The sequence below is a fragment of the Hibiscus syriacus genome, unplaced genomic scaffold, assembly GCF_006381635.1.
Source record: "Hibiscus syriacus cultivar Baekdansim isolate YM2019G1 unplaced genomic scaffold, ASM638163v2 tig00000913_pilon, whole genome shotgun sequence".
Taxonomy (NCBI): domain Eukaryota; kingdom Viridiplantae; phylum Streptophyta; class Magnoliopsida; order Malvales; family Malvaceae; genus Hibiscus; species Hibiscus syriacus.
In genome coordinates, this window is record NW_024061832.1 from 125,021 (window position 1) to 143,607 (window position 18,587).

The window sequence follows — 18,587 nt, forward strand, 5'->3', positions numbered from 1 at the left end:
TGATAAATTGACTAAACTTTTATGAGTCTCGACTTGATTTGACTTAGTTGAATTTGAATTGACTTAATCATTTAGTTAATTTGTCAACTAAAATAAACTCGATAGACATATTATTTATGATATTTTTAAATTATTATTTATTTATACGAAATAATGAATGTTACCCTTCTAATAAATAATAGAGTAAATCACACAATTAGTATCTAAATTATTAGTTTTGGTCCATTTTAGTATCTAAACTTTGAGTTTTTTCAAAATCATTCCTAAAGTTTAGTTTTTATTTAATTTTAGTACTTCACCTTTAAAAACTTTACTTTTTGTTTTATTTTAGTACCCATGTTCAAAACTTAACGTTAAATTTTATAAAAATGGAAAGTTTAGGTATAAAAACATATCAAAACTAATAGTTTAGGTACTAAACGAGTTAAGTTTTTAACGGTGTGATACTAAAATGAAATGAAAACTAAACGTTAGACATGATTTTAAAAAAATTGAAACTTTAGATTACTGAAACGGATCAAAATTGATAATTTAGGTATTAAACGTGTAATCCATCCAAAAATAATATTTCAAACAAGACGTAAGCAAACCAAGTTTATTTAACCAATGAATGGTCTAATTAGTTGAACATTTTCAAGCTAAATTCCAAATCCATCTAACCGTATGGAAAAGTTTTAAGAATAAAAGTAATAATATATAATTAAATGGTCCATAAAAGTGAAAAAGGTATACCTATCATTCAAAAATAACATCATCGAAACCCCATTTTATGAAAGGTAGAATGACATTTTTTGGCCTCCAACTTCATCGGTTTAGCCACTTTAGTCTTTAAACTTTTAATACGTTCCATTTGGCCTTTTGATTTCCATTTTTATCAAAAATGATGTAACAATTGCAACATATATTTATGAATGAAAAGAAAAATAAAAGCTTGAGGCCTAGAAAGAACACATAAAGTTTAAATATCAAAATGGTTAAACTAATAAAGTTAAGGGACCAACAAGTAATTCTATCATTATTGAGTTACATTTTATGAATAAAAAACCTTTAATATTAAGAAACAATTAAGTAACAAACAAGTCATACCAATACCATTAACCAACACACTAACATAATTAAACTAAACTCATATCTAAAGAGATTTGCACATGAAACTAAAGCTTTCAAAAACCTCTTTTCTACCTAATTCACTTTGAATAGGAAATTTATTTATTCATCCCTTAATTCAAACATATATTTAGTGACAGTTAAAAAGATTATAGCGGGCATTATAATTTATAATAAATAGCATCATAATTTCTTTTAAATAGTAGAGGATAATTATAAGTTGGGATTTGTTTAATTTTTCTTACCATGTTGAGAATTAGGGACGAGGAATTCGACCCAATCCGAAAATATATACATTCACATGAAACTCAATTCGATCCGAGTTTAGGAGTGACTTCACCCGACTTGAAATCGATCTAATTTTTTGAGATAAAGTTCGAACCCAACGTGATTTGATCTGAAATAAATATATTTGTAAAAAATATATTATTTTTATTCAATAAAATATAAGTCTAATTGAAAAATAATATATAGAGGGTATTATCGTAATTATTTATAAATATATAAGGTAAATTTATATTATTTTCTTGAATTGGGTTGGGTCGGGTCGGGTATTTTTTAATCCTAAACCCGAACCCGACCCGAATCATTTTAAAAAAATTTAGCTCGATCAAGTATGGTCGGGTTAGAATCGGCAGGTTTAGGTCCCTTGCCCATATCTATTGATAATATACATATGCTTTGTAGACAAAATTAGGGGTGAGCGTTCGTTCAAGTTGAGTCGAGTCAAAAATTTTTAAGTTATTCGAGTTGACGAGTCATATTTTACAACTCGAAGTTGACTTGAAATTTTTTCAAGTCGAGTTTATAAAATTCGAGTCAAGTTGAGTCGAATTTTTTAGTTTCTGTGTAAATTTAATTATAAATATTTATAATATTATAATATTATTGATTATAATTTAAATGGTTTTTTTATAATCATATACAATACATGTGTATTTCTTCATATTTTTTTCATATCTGTTATACATTTATGATACAGAGTCGAGAGACTTAACTCAAACTTGAAAATTAATCCACTAATTACTAAAAATTTTGAGTTATTCGAGTTACTATTCGAGTTGTATTTTTCAACTAAATTTGAACTTGAATTTTTTTAAGTCCTCAAATTTATAAAATTAAAACTCGAAATTAATTCGAATCGAGTTTTCCCTAGACTTGAACATTTAATCAATTGAATCAAATAATGTTAATTATATTGTATTCAACCCCAAATATTCTTTCTAGAGATTTCAAAAGAACTTGAAGAAAATAGAGCAAAACTACAAGTTAGGCCCAAAAACATAGCAGCCTGCATGCCAAATCTACGTGGCATCTGCCCCAGTTCATATGGAGACATAAGGTTGAAGTTGGACAATATAAACACAAACACCAAAGTAGTCAAGCCCATTAAAAGTAATATTCATTATTTATATAATTCTAATATATGTAATATATATATATATATATATAACACGAGATAGTATTCTTGTTACATATGTAAAATTTAAAAATTTAAGGTAAAGTACACAAATGGTCTTCGACTATATGATACAATTTTATTAAGTTTTTCGGTTATTAAAAGTTACAAAATAGTCATTCGACTATTCATTATATTACAAACTTGTTATTATATGTAAAATTGATGGTATTCTGAGCTAAACATTAGTCTGCTGATTGTGATATAGTAAAATCTAATACCAAAATCTTTAACGACTATCATATTACATTTATCATGTTAACGTCCAGCTTAGGCAACCACTAATTTTTTAACGAAAAAGGACGGATTTGAAACATAATGAATAGTCAAGTGATTATTTTGTAACTTTTAATAGTCGAGAGACTCAACAAATAAACACTCTATAGTTAGATGACCATTTTATAGCTTTTAATAGTCGAGAGACTTAATAAAATAATATCCAGTAGTCGGAGGACCATTTGTATAATTTATGCAAAATTTTATTATGATTTAAGATCATTGGATAAATAAAAATAAATGATCATTTAAAGAAATCAAAATACTAATATGTCGAATTTTTAAACAAATTTTTATTTATTTTAAGTGAGTTTCGTAAAAAATTAATTATATAAAAAGAAGAAGAGTAAAATGTAAATGTTTTGGAGTTTATTTTACCATAAAAAGACGAAAGGTGATAGACAATAATTGATTACCAACTATTGGCTAAAAGTAAAATGCTAAAAAGATAATTTGTTTGAAAATTTAGTGAAAAATCAATATAATATTAAAATTTAATGTCTTAAATGATGTCATTTTAGATGTCATTATTCATTATCAAATCAATGACATTATTTTAAGTGGAGCAGGTCACATCAATAATAACTAACCCTATAATTTTTTTTATTTACCCTTAAATTTTAAATTTTTTATTTTAATTAATTTGAATCGATCCAATCAGGTATCTAAATTGACTTGTCTAAATTCAATAAGATGAATAATATTATTATTTTATTTTGTTTTTGGAAAAGGAGAAGTTTCTAAGCAATTTACAAGAAAATAAGAGCCAGCCTATAGGTTTTGGTGAATTGAATGCAAGTTTATAATAAGAAAGATCATGGATTTGAAGCAATACCCTTTTTTTCTCTCATGTTCTTTTTGTTATAATTACCCCTTTTTGCTTTCATAATCTCCCCCAACCAATACAAACTTTGGTTCTTTCTCTTTCACCCTTCTAAAAATAGTAGCGAAGGTATGAACTTTGGTGTCTGGCCAATCTGTTTCCCTTTTTTTTAGTTCTATTGCATGAACTCATTGATTTTCCTAGATATTTTTATCTTTTTTTTTTCTGGGTTTTGAGATTTGGGTTGTTTTGTTGTTTCTTTTTATTTTCTCTTGCCTGGTTATACTTTTTGATTTCCTGCATTTTGATGACCTAGATTGAAATCTAGGTTTTCATTGTTATCTTTTAGCTTACATTATATGATAGATCCAAGAAATTTGAGTTATTTTGATTTGATCCCTTATCTCTCCTTGTCTGTTTACCAGGCTGAATAATTGTATTGGAGGCATTTGTTCTCCATGGTGAGCCATTAAAATCATCATACATATACACACACACATGTATGTATGTATGTATGTATGTATGTATGTATGTACACATGTATATAAACACACATAGTTAGAACTTTTAGCATTGTTGTGATTTGATTTGGGTTTTGTGGTTGTGTTATGATCATTATAGGGAGAAGCCCCGGCATTGTTTGTTGAGGATCTGAAGGAGGGATTTTCAAATGGATTTGGTTTAAGATCGAAAGGCTTCAAGAAATGTACTGATGTTGGGGACAAGACAGTAAGATGTTTTAATGCTTAAATTTGGTGCTTTTGTCCCTCATAAAGTGCTTTATGATTTGTGTGTCTTTATTGTGTTTGTTGATATGTTTCAAACAACTTTTTTCTGATTGAGTATTGGTGTTGGATTTCTCTTTGGCAGTTTGTGATTGGTTGCAATGATTCTGCAGCATCCCTTGAGGTTCACATTTATGACAAATCTAGAGGGGAATGGTTAGTTGATGTGGGGAACCTTTTTTTTACGGCTCCTGATCTTGCTGCCGTTGATTTTTACCGCTATCGCAGTTTGACTCGTTGAGCTTGTTTTACCAAGTGTTGGTTTAGAGTTTTGAGTTGAAATGTTTGTAGTGGTATTTTCAGGGTGATTCCTACTGTGCTGGGAACGAAACCGAAGCCATATGAAGGCCATTCGGCCGTTCTTTTGAATGAAGATCGAATATTGATTATCATAAAGGGTTCCACCCCTGAGGACTGCATTTGGTTTCTCGAGGTTGGTATTTCGAAAAGCTTAAGATCGTTCTAAGCTTTGGTTGGAATAGTTCATTTCTCTTTTGATGCCTGAAAGTGCTTGATCTGAATGAAATACCGTTAGGTGGACACTGAATATGTTAAGCAACCGAGAGAATCGTCGGGGACTGAAGTTGTTGCCTGGAGTAAGGGCGTGATTGGTGATGCCAAGTTGCCGGTTGTTATCTCTGGTCCTTCCGGAGTTGGCAAGGGGACATTAATCAATATGCTTATGAAGGAATTCCCATCCATGTTCGGATTTTCCGTCAGCCATGTGCACCGAGGGGGATGGAAAAGAATGGAGTTCATTACCATTTTACCGAGCGAAGTATAATGGAGAAAGATATCAAAGATGGTAAATTCCTTGAGTTTGCTTCTGTTCATGGAAATCTCTATGGAACCAGTATCGAAGCAGTTGAAGCAGTAGCGGACTCGGGAAAGGTAAACGTTATGCATTTACAATTCTATCGATCATGATTATATATTGCTCCGAGAGTTGAACATCGAAAAATTGCTACTCTGGACTATCGAATCAATTCCAAACATTGCACTTTGTAAATGTAGCATTTTCTGCTTCCAAATTATCTCTTTGCCACATTCAAGTTTTTCAGTTTTTTTGTCTCGGTTTAAATCTAGAGATGCATTCTTGACATTGATGTTCAAGGAGCAAAGTCTGTGCGGGTCAGTTCTCTCGATGCCGTCTTCATCTTTATCAGTCCACCCTCGATGACAGAACTAGAAGAGCGGCTCCGTTTAAGGTCAATCATAACCGTCCATTTGATGTTTTGTATCATTATGCTATTTTCCAAGCATTGTTAAATGTAGAAATGTTGTCAATAGGGGGACTGAAACAGAGGAGCAAGTCCAAAAGCGCCTCCGCAACGCCGAGGCAGAAATCGAGCAAGGGAAATCCTCGGGCATCTTCGATCATATATTATGCAACGATAATCTTGAGAAGTGTTACGAGAATCTTAAGGTGACTTCTGTTCCCCTTGAACTATCACATTCATCTTAAAATTCTTTCGTAATCCATTTCCTAGCATATCAGTTTGCTCGTATAACCTGATCTGATGAGTTCGACTTTTGTTTTAGAAACTGCTTGGACTAGGTGGAAGTGCACCAACCAACACTAAACCATGTAAGAAGGCTACCATTGTCCCAATTTACTTTCAATGCATGTGGACTAATGATTTATATATGTAATCTCAAATGCAGCACCCAAAGGGATCGATCTGCCTCCGAACTATTCGGTGTCAAAGATCGATGATAAGATCCTTATTAAGTGTGAGGCCCCGGACTCGGGAAATGCAACAAAGAATTCGTAAGTTCATATGAAGTTCTCACAACTTACTTGGGGATCTTAACTAAGAATTTGCGGTTGTTTGATTAGGACCGTTCTCGATATATCCTCGCTTAAATGTGGGGCACCTTGTCGGACCAGAGGACTGAACGTTTATGCCATTGACTCATTTTCGGATCACGTAAATGGGTTTCATAAGCCTAGCTAACGACTGCAACACCATACGATGCCTAGCTGATTTTGAAGAATCTCTATTAACTATGATACAAACTCTGCTGCTGGTGTTTTAAGATCTCATTTGCATGCGATTTCTTCCCCCTTCTTTCCCCACTCAGTTTTTTTTGGGCTTGTTTAACAATGAAAAATGTAACATTTTAGTATTCCCACAAGGGCAATGCGAGAGAATTTTTCATTCGAGCAGCGATCGATTGCGATTCTATTAAACGATACAAATTTATCGAGGTTATTCGAGTTTAGGCTGTATTTGAGTTTGTTATACCTCTTCCGGACTTCCTCTACAAACAATATTCGGAAAGGATTTCCGTATTTCGGCCATAGATTTCAGAGTTTTGTACGTTACGATCAAATCTTTTCTTGACAAGACTCTTGATATGGTCTACTCGACTTGTCAATTTACGAGTAGTTATGATAATCTTAATGCCAATCTTTAGTTGGACACTAACACCAATGATTAACATAAAACCCTTGGGCAAATTGAATGAGAAAATCAACTTGCAGATCCAATTTTCCATTGAAGGTACCAAAATGGAAATAGTTGGCAATTGGCATATGCTTTGTAGGCCCTGTGATGGAGACTTAATAAAGCAATAAAATTCCATAGCACAAGTTGGCGCTAGTCATGTACCCGGAATATAAGATTTTAGGGTAAAGTATAAAAATGGTCCATGACTATAAGGTGTTGTTTTATTAAAGTCCTCGACTTTTAAAAGTTACAAAATGATCCTCTGACTATATAATGTTATTTTGTTTAGTCCTTCGACTATTAAAAGTTACAAAATGGTCACTCAACTATTCGTTATGTTCCAAACTCGTCATTTTCCATTAAAAAATGGGCGGTTGTCTAAGCTGGACGTTAACATGATGATTGGGACATGATAGTCGTTTGAGATTCCATGATCAAATTTTATCATGTCACAGTTTGTAAGTTAACGTTCAACTCTGTATGCCGTCAATTTTTAATAAAAAAGGACGAGTTTGGAACATAATGAATATTCGGGTTACAATTTTGTAATTTTTAATAGTCGAATGACTTAACAAAGCAATACTATACAGTCAGAGGATAATTTTATAACGACAATCACTTAAAAATGTAACGTCGAGAATGTTTGACACTTATTTTTAACGAAAAATTCTTTAGGCACCTAAAGCTAACTTTATGTATAATTTGAGCACTTATTTTTGCATTTATTATTTTTCTTAAACAAAAGATGAGTCTTTTTCTTCTTCTTGAAACTTGATGCAATAAGACGTTACGAACTTCGAAAAAAGATGATAATTGCATGACAAGAACATCTTCTCAAATTTCCTGCAAATAAAATGTGGTGATGATGAAACAATTAGTGATATATTTCATTTGAGCTCATGCTGACAAAAAGGAACATTCGTTATTAGATGCTTGCAGTTAATTATTATGCTTTCAAAGTGTAAAAAGCAATTTGATAAACTACCTCCGGTTTCTCTGGGTATAAATTCCCAGAAATACTCAACTGCCCTTCTGTAGGTATTGCACCCGAACCTAAAGATAGAAAACAAGTAAGAGATACAATCGCAGCTTGATAATAGAAAACACAATAAATATATGAATGATTGGAAGGATTGGAGGGCACCTACCCCATTCACCCAAATGCGTGGGATGTGAGCAATCTTATGCCAATCAGCACCATTGTCCATCCCACATCTTTTCTCCAACCGGGGCACTTGACGTATCCATCTCTTCCAAACTGGTTAGGCAGTGCATCTTGTCCGGAAGCGATGTTAAATTAGGCAAATCAATGAGATGAAGCCCTTTAAGATTTGTGACATGTTGAAGCCACTCAGGAAGATGCCGACACTTTGGAAAATTTTCCAGACGTAGATACAGTAGGCTGGTGTAACCTTGGAATATTTGGATGCCATCTGCAGAAAGCTCAAGCTCTGTGCAGTTGATTATTTGAAGATTTTTAATGGAAGTGAGATGTTGGAACACTGGACAGAGTGACTTCAATCCACTGCAATTCTTGATTTCTAATTTTTTCAACTGAACAAGATGTTGAAGGGAAATGGGAAGAGACACCAGCTTTGGAAGTTAATTAATCTCCAAATGCTCAAGAGAAGTCATCTTTTGCAGGAATTCATCTAGCATGTCGGAGTCATCTTTTCTGCAAATCTTGTGCCTGCTCTGCTACTTCTGTTATGATCTTTCAAGGACTTAAAGCTTCGAGTCCGGATTCGAAGTGTCCCATATGCAGAGAGGTTTGAATTCCTCTTTAAAATACTAGTCTTTGGCATCCGACACATTTCGTTTCGATATAGCTTAATGTGTATAGGACTCAAGTACTTCAAAGAAAATTTTAGAATCGGAATAACATACATCGTAGTCTGTGTGTCGATTGTCTCCTAATATTTTGTTTACCCTCCCATGTGCAGGCTAGCTGGAGTTTATACTAATGCAGTACACATGTTATCGAATCCACCGTAAGCGAAGCAAACGACCGCGGCTGCTTGGAAGACCCCTTTGGCTCCATTTGGTAAAAAAAAGGCTTCCAATTCGACGGATCGGCATGAGTAAACCCGGCAATCAGCACAAACACGATCACCAAACCATTCAATGCAGTTGCTATCCAATTCAATTGTGAAGTTCTCAAATTTTACAAGTATTGCATCAAGGATTAGGGATACATAAGATGAAGAATTACTTGGAAAACACACAAAAAAGAAGCAAATAATTGGGGAATCAAAGGTGACGCTTAGTCAATGTGATGGAGAAAGGTAACCTATTATGTACAAAGATTCTGTATTTACAAGCAAATTTTCCATGATGCTGCAGCCATTTCTTTTCAAAAGAAATATTAAATAAACTAAAAGGCTGCCATGTTTTCTTCATTTCATTTGCTTGTTTTTACACACATCCAATATTAAAAGGATTTTGATTCCCTTTCTTTTATATATATATTTATACAGTGAAGTGAAGAAATCTTTGCATTACATGCGTATGCAAATATGTAAAAAAAAATTAAAATGATTATAAGAAGTTGCTTTGTTGATTTCTGATTATAACAGATATAATATAATTCATTAATTATAGTACGTTATTTTATTCGGTCCACCGACTATTAAAAGTTATGAAATAGGGTAAATTATACATTTGGTACATAAACTATCAGTTTTAGTCCGTCAGGACGAGCCGGAGGTCGCCTCATGCGGCAGAGTTGTTCCCGACGGCGCCCGATGTTCCTCCTATGGGGGACGGTATCTTCCATGTGACTCACCCGCAGCACCCGATCACGCAGACCTGCTTGCCGGACATCTTCACATGCGGTGCATGCAAGGAGTATGGTGCCGGCGAACGGTTCTCGTGCACCGAGTGTGACTATCAGCTCCATGATTTTTGTGCTTTGGCTCCTGCAACTCTTAAGAGACATCCCATTCACCCTCTTCACAACATCGTTTTCATCACTAAATCTGGTATTTTCTTTCTCTTTGTTTCATCTTTCCCTCGTAAATATGTAATTAAGTAGCATATATTAAGTGTAATTACGTAGCATATATGTTTTTAATTACTTTTGTTTTCATAATAAATATTTTTTTGAATTTTTATTTAATTATTAGAAACAAAATGGAGTTACTTTAAATTAAATCACTAATAGAGTTACATGTAAGATCAGGATGTCGATTTATATTCCATTTTTTAAAAAATTATTTTGCAAGTTTTATATGAAAATTATTAAAGAAAATTAATTACTTCAAAAATAATTTATGCCTTCGATAATTTATTTATCTTTACTCTGTCACGATTTCAAATCGATCGAATTTAAAATTAACATATTCATTTTTTTGCATAATAAATATCCACAATACTTCTATTAACAAAAAGGGTAAACTACACATTTAGTATCTAAACTATTAGTTTTGATCCATTTTAGTACCTAAACTTTCAATTGTTTCAAAACCATGCCTAACGTTTACTTTTCATGTCATTTTAATATCTCGCTGTTAAAAATTTAGCATGTTTATTGCCTAAACTATCCATTTTGGTCCGTCTTAGTACCTAAACTTTCATTTTTTTAAAATTTAACGTTAAATTACTAGAATGAAACAAAAAGTAAAGTTTTTAACGGCAGAGTACTAAAATTAAACAAAAATTAAACTTTAGGCATGATTTTATAAAAATTAAAAGTTTAAGTACTAAAATGGTCCAAAATTAATAGTTTAAATACTAAACATGATAGAGTCAAATGAACTTTACACTTCAGAATATAGATATTACAAGCAATGTAGGTTTGAAAGAATAATAATTCAATAGCTTAGCTAACTGGCAATTAGATTCCTATATACACACATATAAGTGTGTATATATATATATATATATATATATGCGTACATACGTGGATAAACGTAAGATTTGGACAAACGTAAGATTTTATGTTAAGAGGAAAAAATTATAAAATTTTAAGAGATAAAAATAAATTATCAATAAAAATATAAAAAAATATCTAAATTTATATAAAAATTTAAAATTTTGAGTTACAATTGTTCACTTTTACCTACTTACACACATAAGATATACACGCAGTGGGGTTATGAAAGAATATATATCAAATAATGCAATAGCATATATATATATATATATATATATGTTAGAATATAATTAGATAGTGTAAAACCAAAAGGTTTTACAGTTTTGTTTAGGATCGTTGGATGATGAAAAATTAAAGGTTGAGACTAACATTAGGAAAATGAGAAGATGCTCACCGAAAAAAAAACAAGAAGTTAATTTTAACCTTTGATTTTTTTCAATTCAACGGTCCTGTAAAAATGTAAAACTTTTAATATTATACTGGGTATAAATGGATTCTAACGCTATATATATAAGAACGAATACAAAATTTTATGTATACTAATATCAACGTTTAAGAAGTTACATTAGAAATTTAAGGAATACAAAAATATATAAGGTACGTATTAAATCATCAATGAAAAATATAAAAAAATTCTAAATTACAAAAGAATTAAAATTTCCAAAAATACGACTACTCGATTCATCCATATATTCACATACATAAAAATATAGATGCAATGGAGGTTTGAAAGAAAATATATTTACTTTTCAAAAATAATAATAGAATAGCATAGCTAGCTAATAAAGGGAATTAGATTCCAATGCATACATATATACAAAGATAGAACATAATTAAATATCGAAAGATATTAATTCATGTTTGTATTAGCATATTTTATTTATGATAATATTTAAGATATTATATATGTTTTGATAAAGTGATAATTTTTGTAATATAATTTTTGACAATTTATTATGATATTTTGTAATTTATTTTTATGTATGGCGGTAATGTGTAATAGAATCATATGACATTTTTGATAAATTTTGAAATAAAAAAATTCATTTTTTTGAATTAAAAGTAAAAGATTAAAGGGTAAAGTATATAAATGATCCCCGTCTATAGAATATTGCTTTATTAAGTTCATCAACTATTAAAAGTTATAAAATAGTCCTCCTACTATAGAGTGTTGCTTTGTTGAGTCACTCAACTATAAAAAGTTAAAAAATGGTCACCTGACTATTCATTATGTTCCAAATTCATCCTTCTTCGTTAAAAAATTGGTGTTCGTTTGAGCTGGACGTTAACATGATTATTGAAATATGATAGTCGTTTGAGATTCTGGGATCATTTTTTCATATCATAGTCAACAAGTTAACGTTCAACTCAGAATGTTGTCAATTTTTTTAAATGACGAGCTTGGAACATAATAAATAGTCGGTGACTATTTTGTAACTTTTAATAGTCAAGGGACTCAACAAAGAAACACTCTATAGTTAGAGAATCATTTTGTAACTTTTAATAGTCGAGAGACTTAATAAAGTAGTATCTTATAGTTGAGGGATCATTGGTTTATTTTACCCAAGATTAAAATAATATTAATATTATTGATATAATTTTATGATAAAATATTGAAATTTCAGTTAAAGGTGGAATATTGAAATCTCGGTGCGATATCTGTGCCAAGCCCACCAAAGGCTGCGTTTTCAAATGCAACGCCTGCACAATCCAAATGCACCCATGCTGCGCCATGTTGTCGACCCAAATCAACATATCGGTCCACCTGCACACGCTCCGCCTCTTGCCGGGCCTGTCGCCGAGCTCGGACCCTATCGGCATTGTGTGCAGCGAGTGCAACCGTCGCAGGTCGGGTTGGGTGTACCAATGCACCGTCTGCGATTACCATCTCCACGCGGTGTGTGCCAAGAACATGGTGAACGGACTCGAAGCCAACGAGATCAAAGGGTTGGATAAACCGAGCATGGTGGCGACCGCCGTGAGGGTCGATTCACAAGTGGTGATCGAGTTCATCGGCGGGCTGATCGAGGGGATCGGAGAAGGCATCGGTCAGGTGATAATTCAATCGGCCACGAGAGGAAGGTGCTGCACTAACAGATCAAACAGGACTGCATGAAAATAAATTAAAGGGTAAACTGCGCATTTAATACTTAAACTATCAATTGGTCCGTTTTAGTACTTAAACTTTTTTTTAAATCATATCTAGCATTTAGTTTTTTGTTTCATTTTAGTACATTTCGTTAAAAACTTAACACGTTTAGTACCTAAACTATCAGTTTTGGTCCGTTTAGTACCTAAACTATCAGTTTTGGTCCATTTAGTACCTAAACTTTTAATTTTTTCAAAACTTAACATTAAATTTTAAACATGAGTACTAAAATGAAACAAAAACTAAATTTTAGGTATGGTTTTGAAAAAAATTAAAAGTTTAGGCATTAAAAAGGACCGAAAATAATAGTTTAAGTATTGAACGCATAATTTACCCTAAATTAAAAACAAGAATTTTTTCATTAATTAAAACTATATGTTAATTAAAACAATACTTTTTTTTTTCTTGTTTAACAGATGATTGGAGCTCTTGGTTTACAATTTGAATATGGGAGCTGTTGCAGCTATATTCATATATGATTTGATTGTGTCAAGAATTGTTATATAATATTTAAAGTATGGCTTTTTTTTTGTAAATTATTTTGTATATTCAATATAATTAAGTATTGTTTCTAATTATCTAGGGTTCTGAATTTGTGTGCAATTTTGTTTTTTTATTTTATTTTTTTTTAGAAGTAATTAATTTTATTCAAAATAGGAAATATCTTAAATTACAATGAAAATTTAAAATCGTAAATTAAACACATAATTAGGACAATTTTCTATAACCATTGAAACAAAACTAGTAACTTAAGATCACATAAGGACCATACAAGGAAAGATTAAAAATCTAACAAAAAAACTCGATTAAAGATAGATACAAACATATCTGAGTGCATCAGCAAATGAACTACAAAAGGAGATCAAACTATTGAAAGACCATCGATAAATCGCAAATCAGACTCGAGTGACATGAAAAGCTATCCACGAATGCAAATCGGGTATCCAAATCCAACCCTTAGAAAAAGATAAATGAAAAAACGACCAAACGACTGAAAAATATGCCAAAAGATAGAAGAAAGCATGTCATACAGACAGATGAAAACGTGTCATACAAACAGACTTACTGAAAAGAAAAAGAAAATAGAGATGCAATATAAGAAAAGAAAATGACAATAAAGAATACCGTCGGTTAGCAACCAACATTAAAGTTGATGTCAATGTCGATTAACAAAGACGAAAAATAAAAGAGATGAATGACACATCAATGAGAGAAAATTAATTTTTTTATATAACTATAATCAGTAGTAAATGATTTTTTTGTTATTTTATTATCATTAGATTATTTGAATTTATATATATTTTTATATATTTACCTAACGCATAATTAACCAATATGTTCACTTGAAGGTATTTATTACATTGGATTCCCTTGCCACTTTCCTCTAACGTACACACCATGCCAAAAATATTTTCTTCCTTTTTCCACTACATTTTTATTTGGTTAAAATACAAAAATAGTCCTTGACTATAGGGTATTACCTTATTAAGTCTCTTGATTATTAAAAGTTATGAAATGGTCCTTTGACTTTAGAATGTTGCTTTGTTGAGTCCTTCGACTATTAAAAGTTATAAAGTGATCATCTAACTATTTATTATGTTCTAAACTTGTCCTTTTTCGTTGAAAATTTGACAGTATTCTGAGCTAAGCGTTAACTTGTTCACTGTGATGGGATAAAACCTGATCCCAGAATCTAAAACGATTATCACATCTCAGTCATCATATTAACATCCAGCTTAGACAACGTCAATTTTTTTTAAGGAAAAGGACGAGTTTGGAACATAATGAATAATCGGGTGACCATTTTGTAACTTTTAATAGTCAATGGACTTAACAAAATTATAATCTACAGTCGAAAGACTATTTTGTATCTTTTATTAATCGAGAGACTTAATAAAGTAGTATCCTATAGTCGAGATACCATTTGTATACTTTACCCTTTAATTTTATGTTAACATAGTTAGTCATTAAACTTTAAATTTTGAATCGATTTTAGTATTGAATTTTAAAATATTTTAATGTAAGAGAGTTTTGGTTTTGGGATCAATTGGGTATTCATCCCTTCAATCGCTAATAGCATGATAAGGAGGTCGTTTCGTTTCTTTAGTATTTTTCCACATAATATCGTCAACTCCTTTGATCATCGTTGCTGTTCAGTTGTCGTCGTCATCTCTTTTCATTTGTAGTAAGATAACTTCCAAAACATTCACATTTCAATTATTTTTCTTATTCTTGAATTTGTTTTCTATGAAACCCAATTAAATTGAAGAAAGTTCATTTAAAGATTCAACTTTCTAATGTTCTCATCTTCTTCAAAGATCGTCTGATGAGACTGGTTTCGAGATATGTTATTATTTGTCTTATCGAAAGATCCCTTCTCTTCATTTAAATTTTCAAACAAACACTAAACCCATCAGATTCGAGAAAAGCTTCCAAATTCCTACCAATAATGAATTTTTATGTATAATTTCGTGAATTTTAAATATTGTGTTGTCAAATAAAACACAACAAAGCTAACATGTGCATGAAAGCTAGCACCAACATTATATTTTATGGAGATAAGATTAGTCATTAAATGGTCATAATGTCCCTGTCAAGAGGAAAAAGTTCATGAAGAATATTGAATGAATACATAAGCTCTCATTCAAAAGTAACTTTTCTTTAAGGAGTTGACCCCAACTAAAACTCTATAATTTAAATTTTGTTCTCTAATTTTATAAGCAGAAAGCAACAGCTAACAACTACTTTTCTTCTTTTGAATTTTACCAGATAGCATCGTTAACATGCATGCAGTTGTCAATTTCCCATTTTTTTTGAATGCATATGCATTATTGCCTATTTAGATATTGTTATTTTATGGTTTTGATTTTTGGTCCCTATGTTTATAGTAATTGATCATTATAATTTCTGAAGTTTAGATTATATAAGAATCAACAATGTTACGATGAGTCGAAAGGGTGCCAGCTTTGGAAATTTCAAATTCTAATATGATTTGGATATTTTGTATTCTTTAAAATTTTGTGACTTCATAACTCTTAAATTTTTAATATAACTTCCTAAAAGTTCATACTACTGACCTACTACTTTTCTTTTTTAAATTTTAGATGCAGCGGTGATGTATGATTTTATTCATCGTTAATAAATTAGATGATGAAACACGTCGAACGAAAATTTATTTTTGATAACACACCATCACTTGATTAATCGAATATCATTAGTGCATCAAATAGTAACTCAATAATAAATAAATAAATAAAATCAAGAAGATTCAATATTTAGGGTTGGATTAGGGTTTAGAATTCAAAACCTTAGAGCTTAGGTTAGTATTAAGATTTAGAGAATAATATTTAGAGTTTAGGGTTTAAAATTTTAGACTCGAGTTTTAGAATTGAAATGTTTAAGGATCATCCTAGTGTTAGTTGTTAAAATAAAAGAAAACGCATCATCCATTACCATTACATCAAAGATTTAGACCTTTCTAACAAGCTGAAGTACGTGAAGACTTGATAAAGAACTAATGACATTTTTGAAATGCAAGGAAGAAGAAGATCTCCACATCTTGAGAAGCAATGAAGTTCCTAGTACTCGACGATAGCTTCGGAGCGACTTTGGGTTTCATCGGAGCCGGAGGACAGACCGAAATCTCCGGTATTTCGAACCTTTTCCCCTTTGGGGTACAACATGATCCATTGTCACTCTGCAAAGTATGAACACCATCGTTAACCACCGATGATCCCGTATTGCTATCTCTTTCAACCTCTCGCCGCCGCCGATGACGTCTTCTCAGATTTCTTGTTGCGGTTCGGGCCATTTTCGAGGAACTTAAAATGGGATAGGTATTGCTAGCTTGTTGAGGCTGGTAACGGTGATGAATTGTGTATGAATAAGGAATATTGCTAGGGTTTTATACAATTTTTGTTCAGTAAAACCCAATGATATCTTACAGCAGCAATTAACTACTACCACTGAGAAGAAATTTAATGTTTATTCCAAAACTCTACCGAATCATGATAAGGATGGAACACGTTTTTACGAAGATTGATGAATGCATCAAAGTCAACGTACGAATTATGCCTAAGGTGTCCCATTTTTGCAAACTTTGTGAATAGTTCCATGATGAGTAGTATGCGAGGTAGATAAGATTGATTAATAGTCGAGACTCATTAATTAATCGAGTGGTCAATCATACTCATATTGTTTTATTTTGTCTGAATTTGAATTCCGACATTTGTCGTAAGATATAGAGTCAAGTACACAAATAGTCTCTTGACTATATGATACTGTTTTATTTAGTGTCTTTACTTTTAAAAGTTACAAAATGGTCCCTCAACTATATAGAGTTGCTTTCTTGAGTCCATTGATTATTAAAGGTTATAAAATAGTCATTCGACTATTTTTTTTCATCCAAACTAGTTCTTTTTATTAAAAAAATAACTACCATCTAAGTTGGACGTTAACATGTTGACTGAGATATGATAGTCGTTTGTGATTATGAGATTAAATTTTATTGTATCTCGGTCAGTAACTTTTAATAGTCAATGGACTCAACAAATCAACTACATATAGTCAGAGGATCACTTTATAACTTTTAATAGTCGAGAGATTTAATAAAGTAATACCTTACAGTAAGAGAATCATTTATGTACTTTACTCTAAAATATAATATATCTCTATTTAATAAAAAAAGATTAACCATTACTCTATCCTGAAATCCTAAGTGTGAGTAGGCAAATATGGGAGAAATATTCATAACAAAGGATTACGAGATTAGGTGAGATAGAACGTCATTACAAAAAATAATATAAACTTAATTCGATCAAATTAGGGTCAAGTTCGTATCTATTATTTTTTCTTCTATCGTCATTAAATATAAACCCAATCACGCACGAGTTAAACGATTTTAGTGATTAAATAATGGTTGCTATCTCTAAAACTTTTAAATTCGAGCATGACCTTTACAAAGTATTGCAAAAAAAGCTTCGGCCCTTAGTTAAATGAAATAATTGTTGGTTTGGTCCCTATCAAATAGTATGAACTATAAATAAGTCGATTTAAACTTTGGGCAATATTTTCTGCCATTTTCCCAAGCTTGTGAATTTGTTAGGCCCAAAGTAACCAAACCGACCCCAAGGAATCAGTCGATGACGAAATTTAACTCTTAGCATGGTGGTGGACACGTGACATTACAAGTTGATGGGAGAATAGGTTATTTACTTATCTTGTTATTTTATCTTACTTTGAATTTTTGGATTAATTTTTATACATTAATAGGTGACCACAACCAATTTTTATATAAATAGAAGTAGTTTCATTATAAAATTTAAAATGTTTAAAATTATTATAAAGATTTACGATTCTGATAGTAAATTAAACACAAAATTATAATATATTCATATAACCATTAACACTATAAATTAGTTACATGAAATCCTGAAGGAACATGTAAGAGAAAAATTAAAATTCTATACAAAAACTCAAACATAAAATAGATATGAATAGATTTGACTACATCAACAAACAAACCCAATATGTGATCAAACTACTATAAGACACCTGTCAAGCGTAAATTAGAGTCGAACACAGTGAGAAAACTATATTCGAATGAGAAGCATGTATCTAGGGATGACAACATGTCGAGTTAGGGTCGGGTTTATAGTTAAA

At 31.3% G+C, this 18,587-nt stretch overlaps 1 protein-coding gene and 1 pseudogene across 1 annotated transcript; both read left to right on the plus strand.

Moving 5' to 3' along the window:
• The first annotated feature begins 3,659 nt into the window (after positions 1-3,659).
• Positions 3,660-6,622, plus strand: LOC120116263 (annotated as a pseudogene).
• A 2,244-nt stretch (positions 6,623-8,866) lies between these two features.
• Positions 8,867-12,893, plus strand: LOC120116147. The gene is made up of 3 exons (XM_039136704.1): positions 8,867-8,947; positions 9,590-9,884; positions 12,403-12,893. Exons 1-3 carry the CDS (start codon positions 8,867-8,869, stop codon positions 12,891-12,893), a joined length of 867 nt encoding a protein of 288 aa, XP_038992635.1.
• The last annotated feature ends 5,694 nt before the right edge of the window (positions 12,894-18,587 follow it).

Excerpts from the sequence above, each read along its gene's own strand:
- LOC120116147 (XM_039136704.1), top strand. The coding sequence starts at position 8,867 with ATGCAGTACACATGTTATCGAATCCACCGTAAGCGAAGCAAACGACCG. Across the intron at positions 8,948-9,589 it reads GACCCCTTTGGCTCCATTTG|TCCGTCAGGACGAGCCGGAG; the intron begins GTAAAAAAAAGG and ends TATCAGTTTTAG. Across the intron at positions 9,885-12,402 it reads CGTTTTCATCACTAAATCTG|TTAAAGGTGGAATATTGAAA; the intron begins GTATTTTCTTTC and ends TTGAAATTTCAG.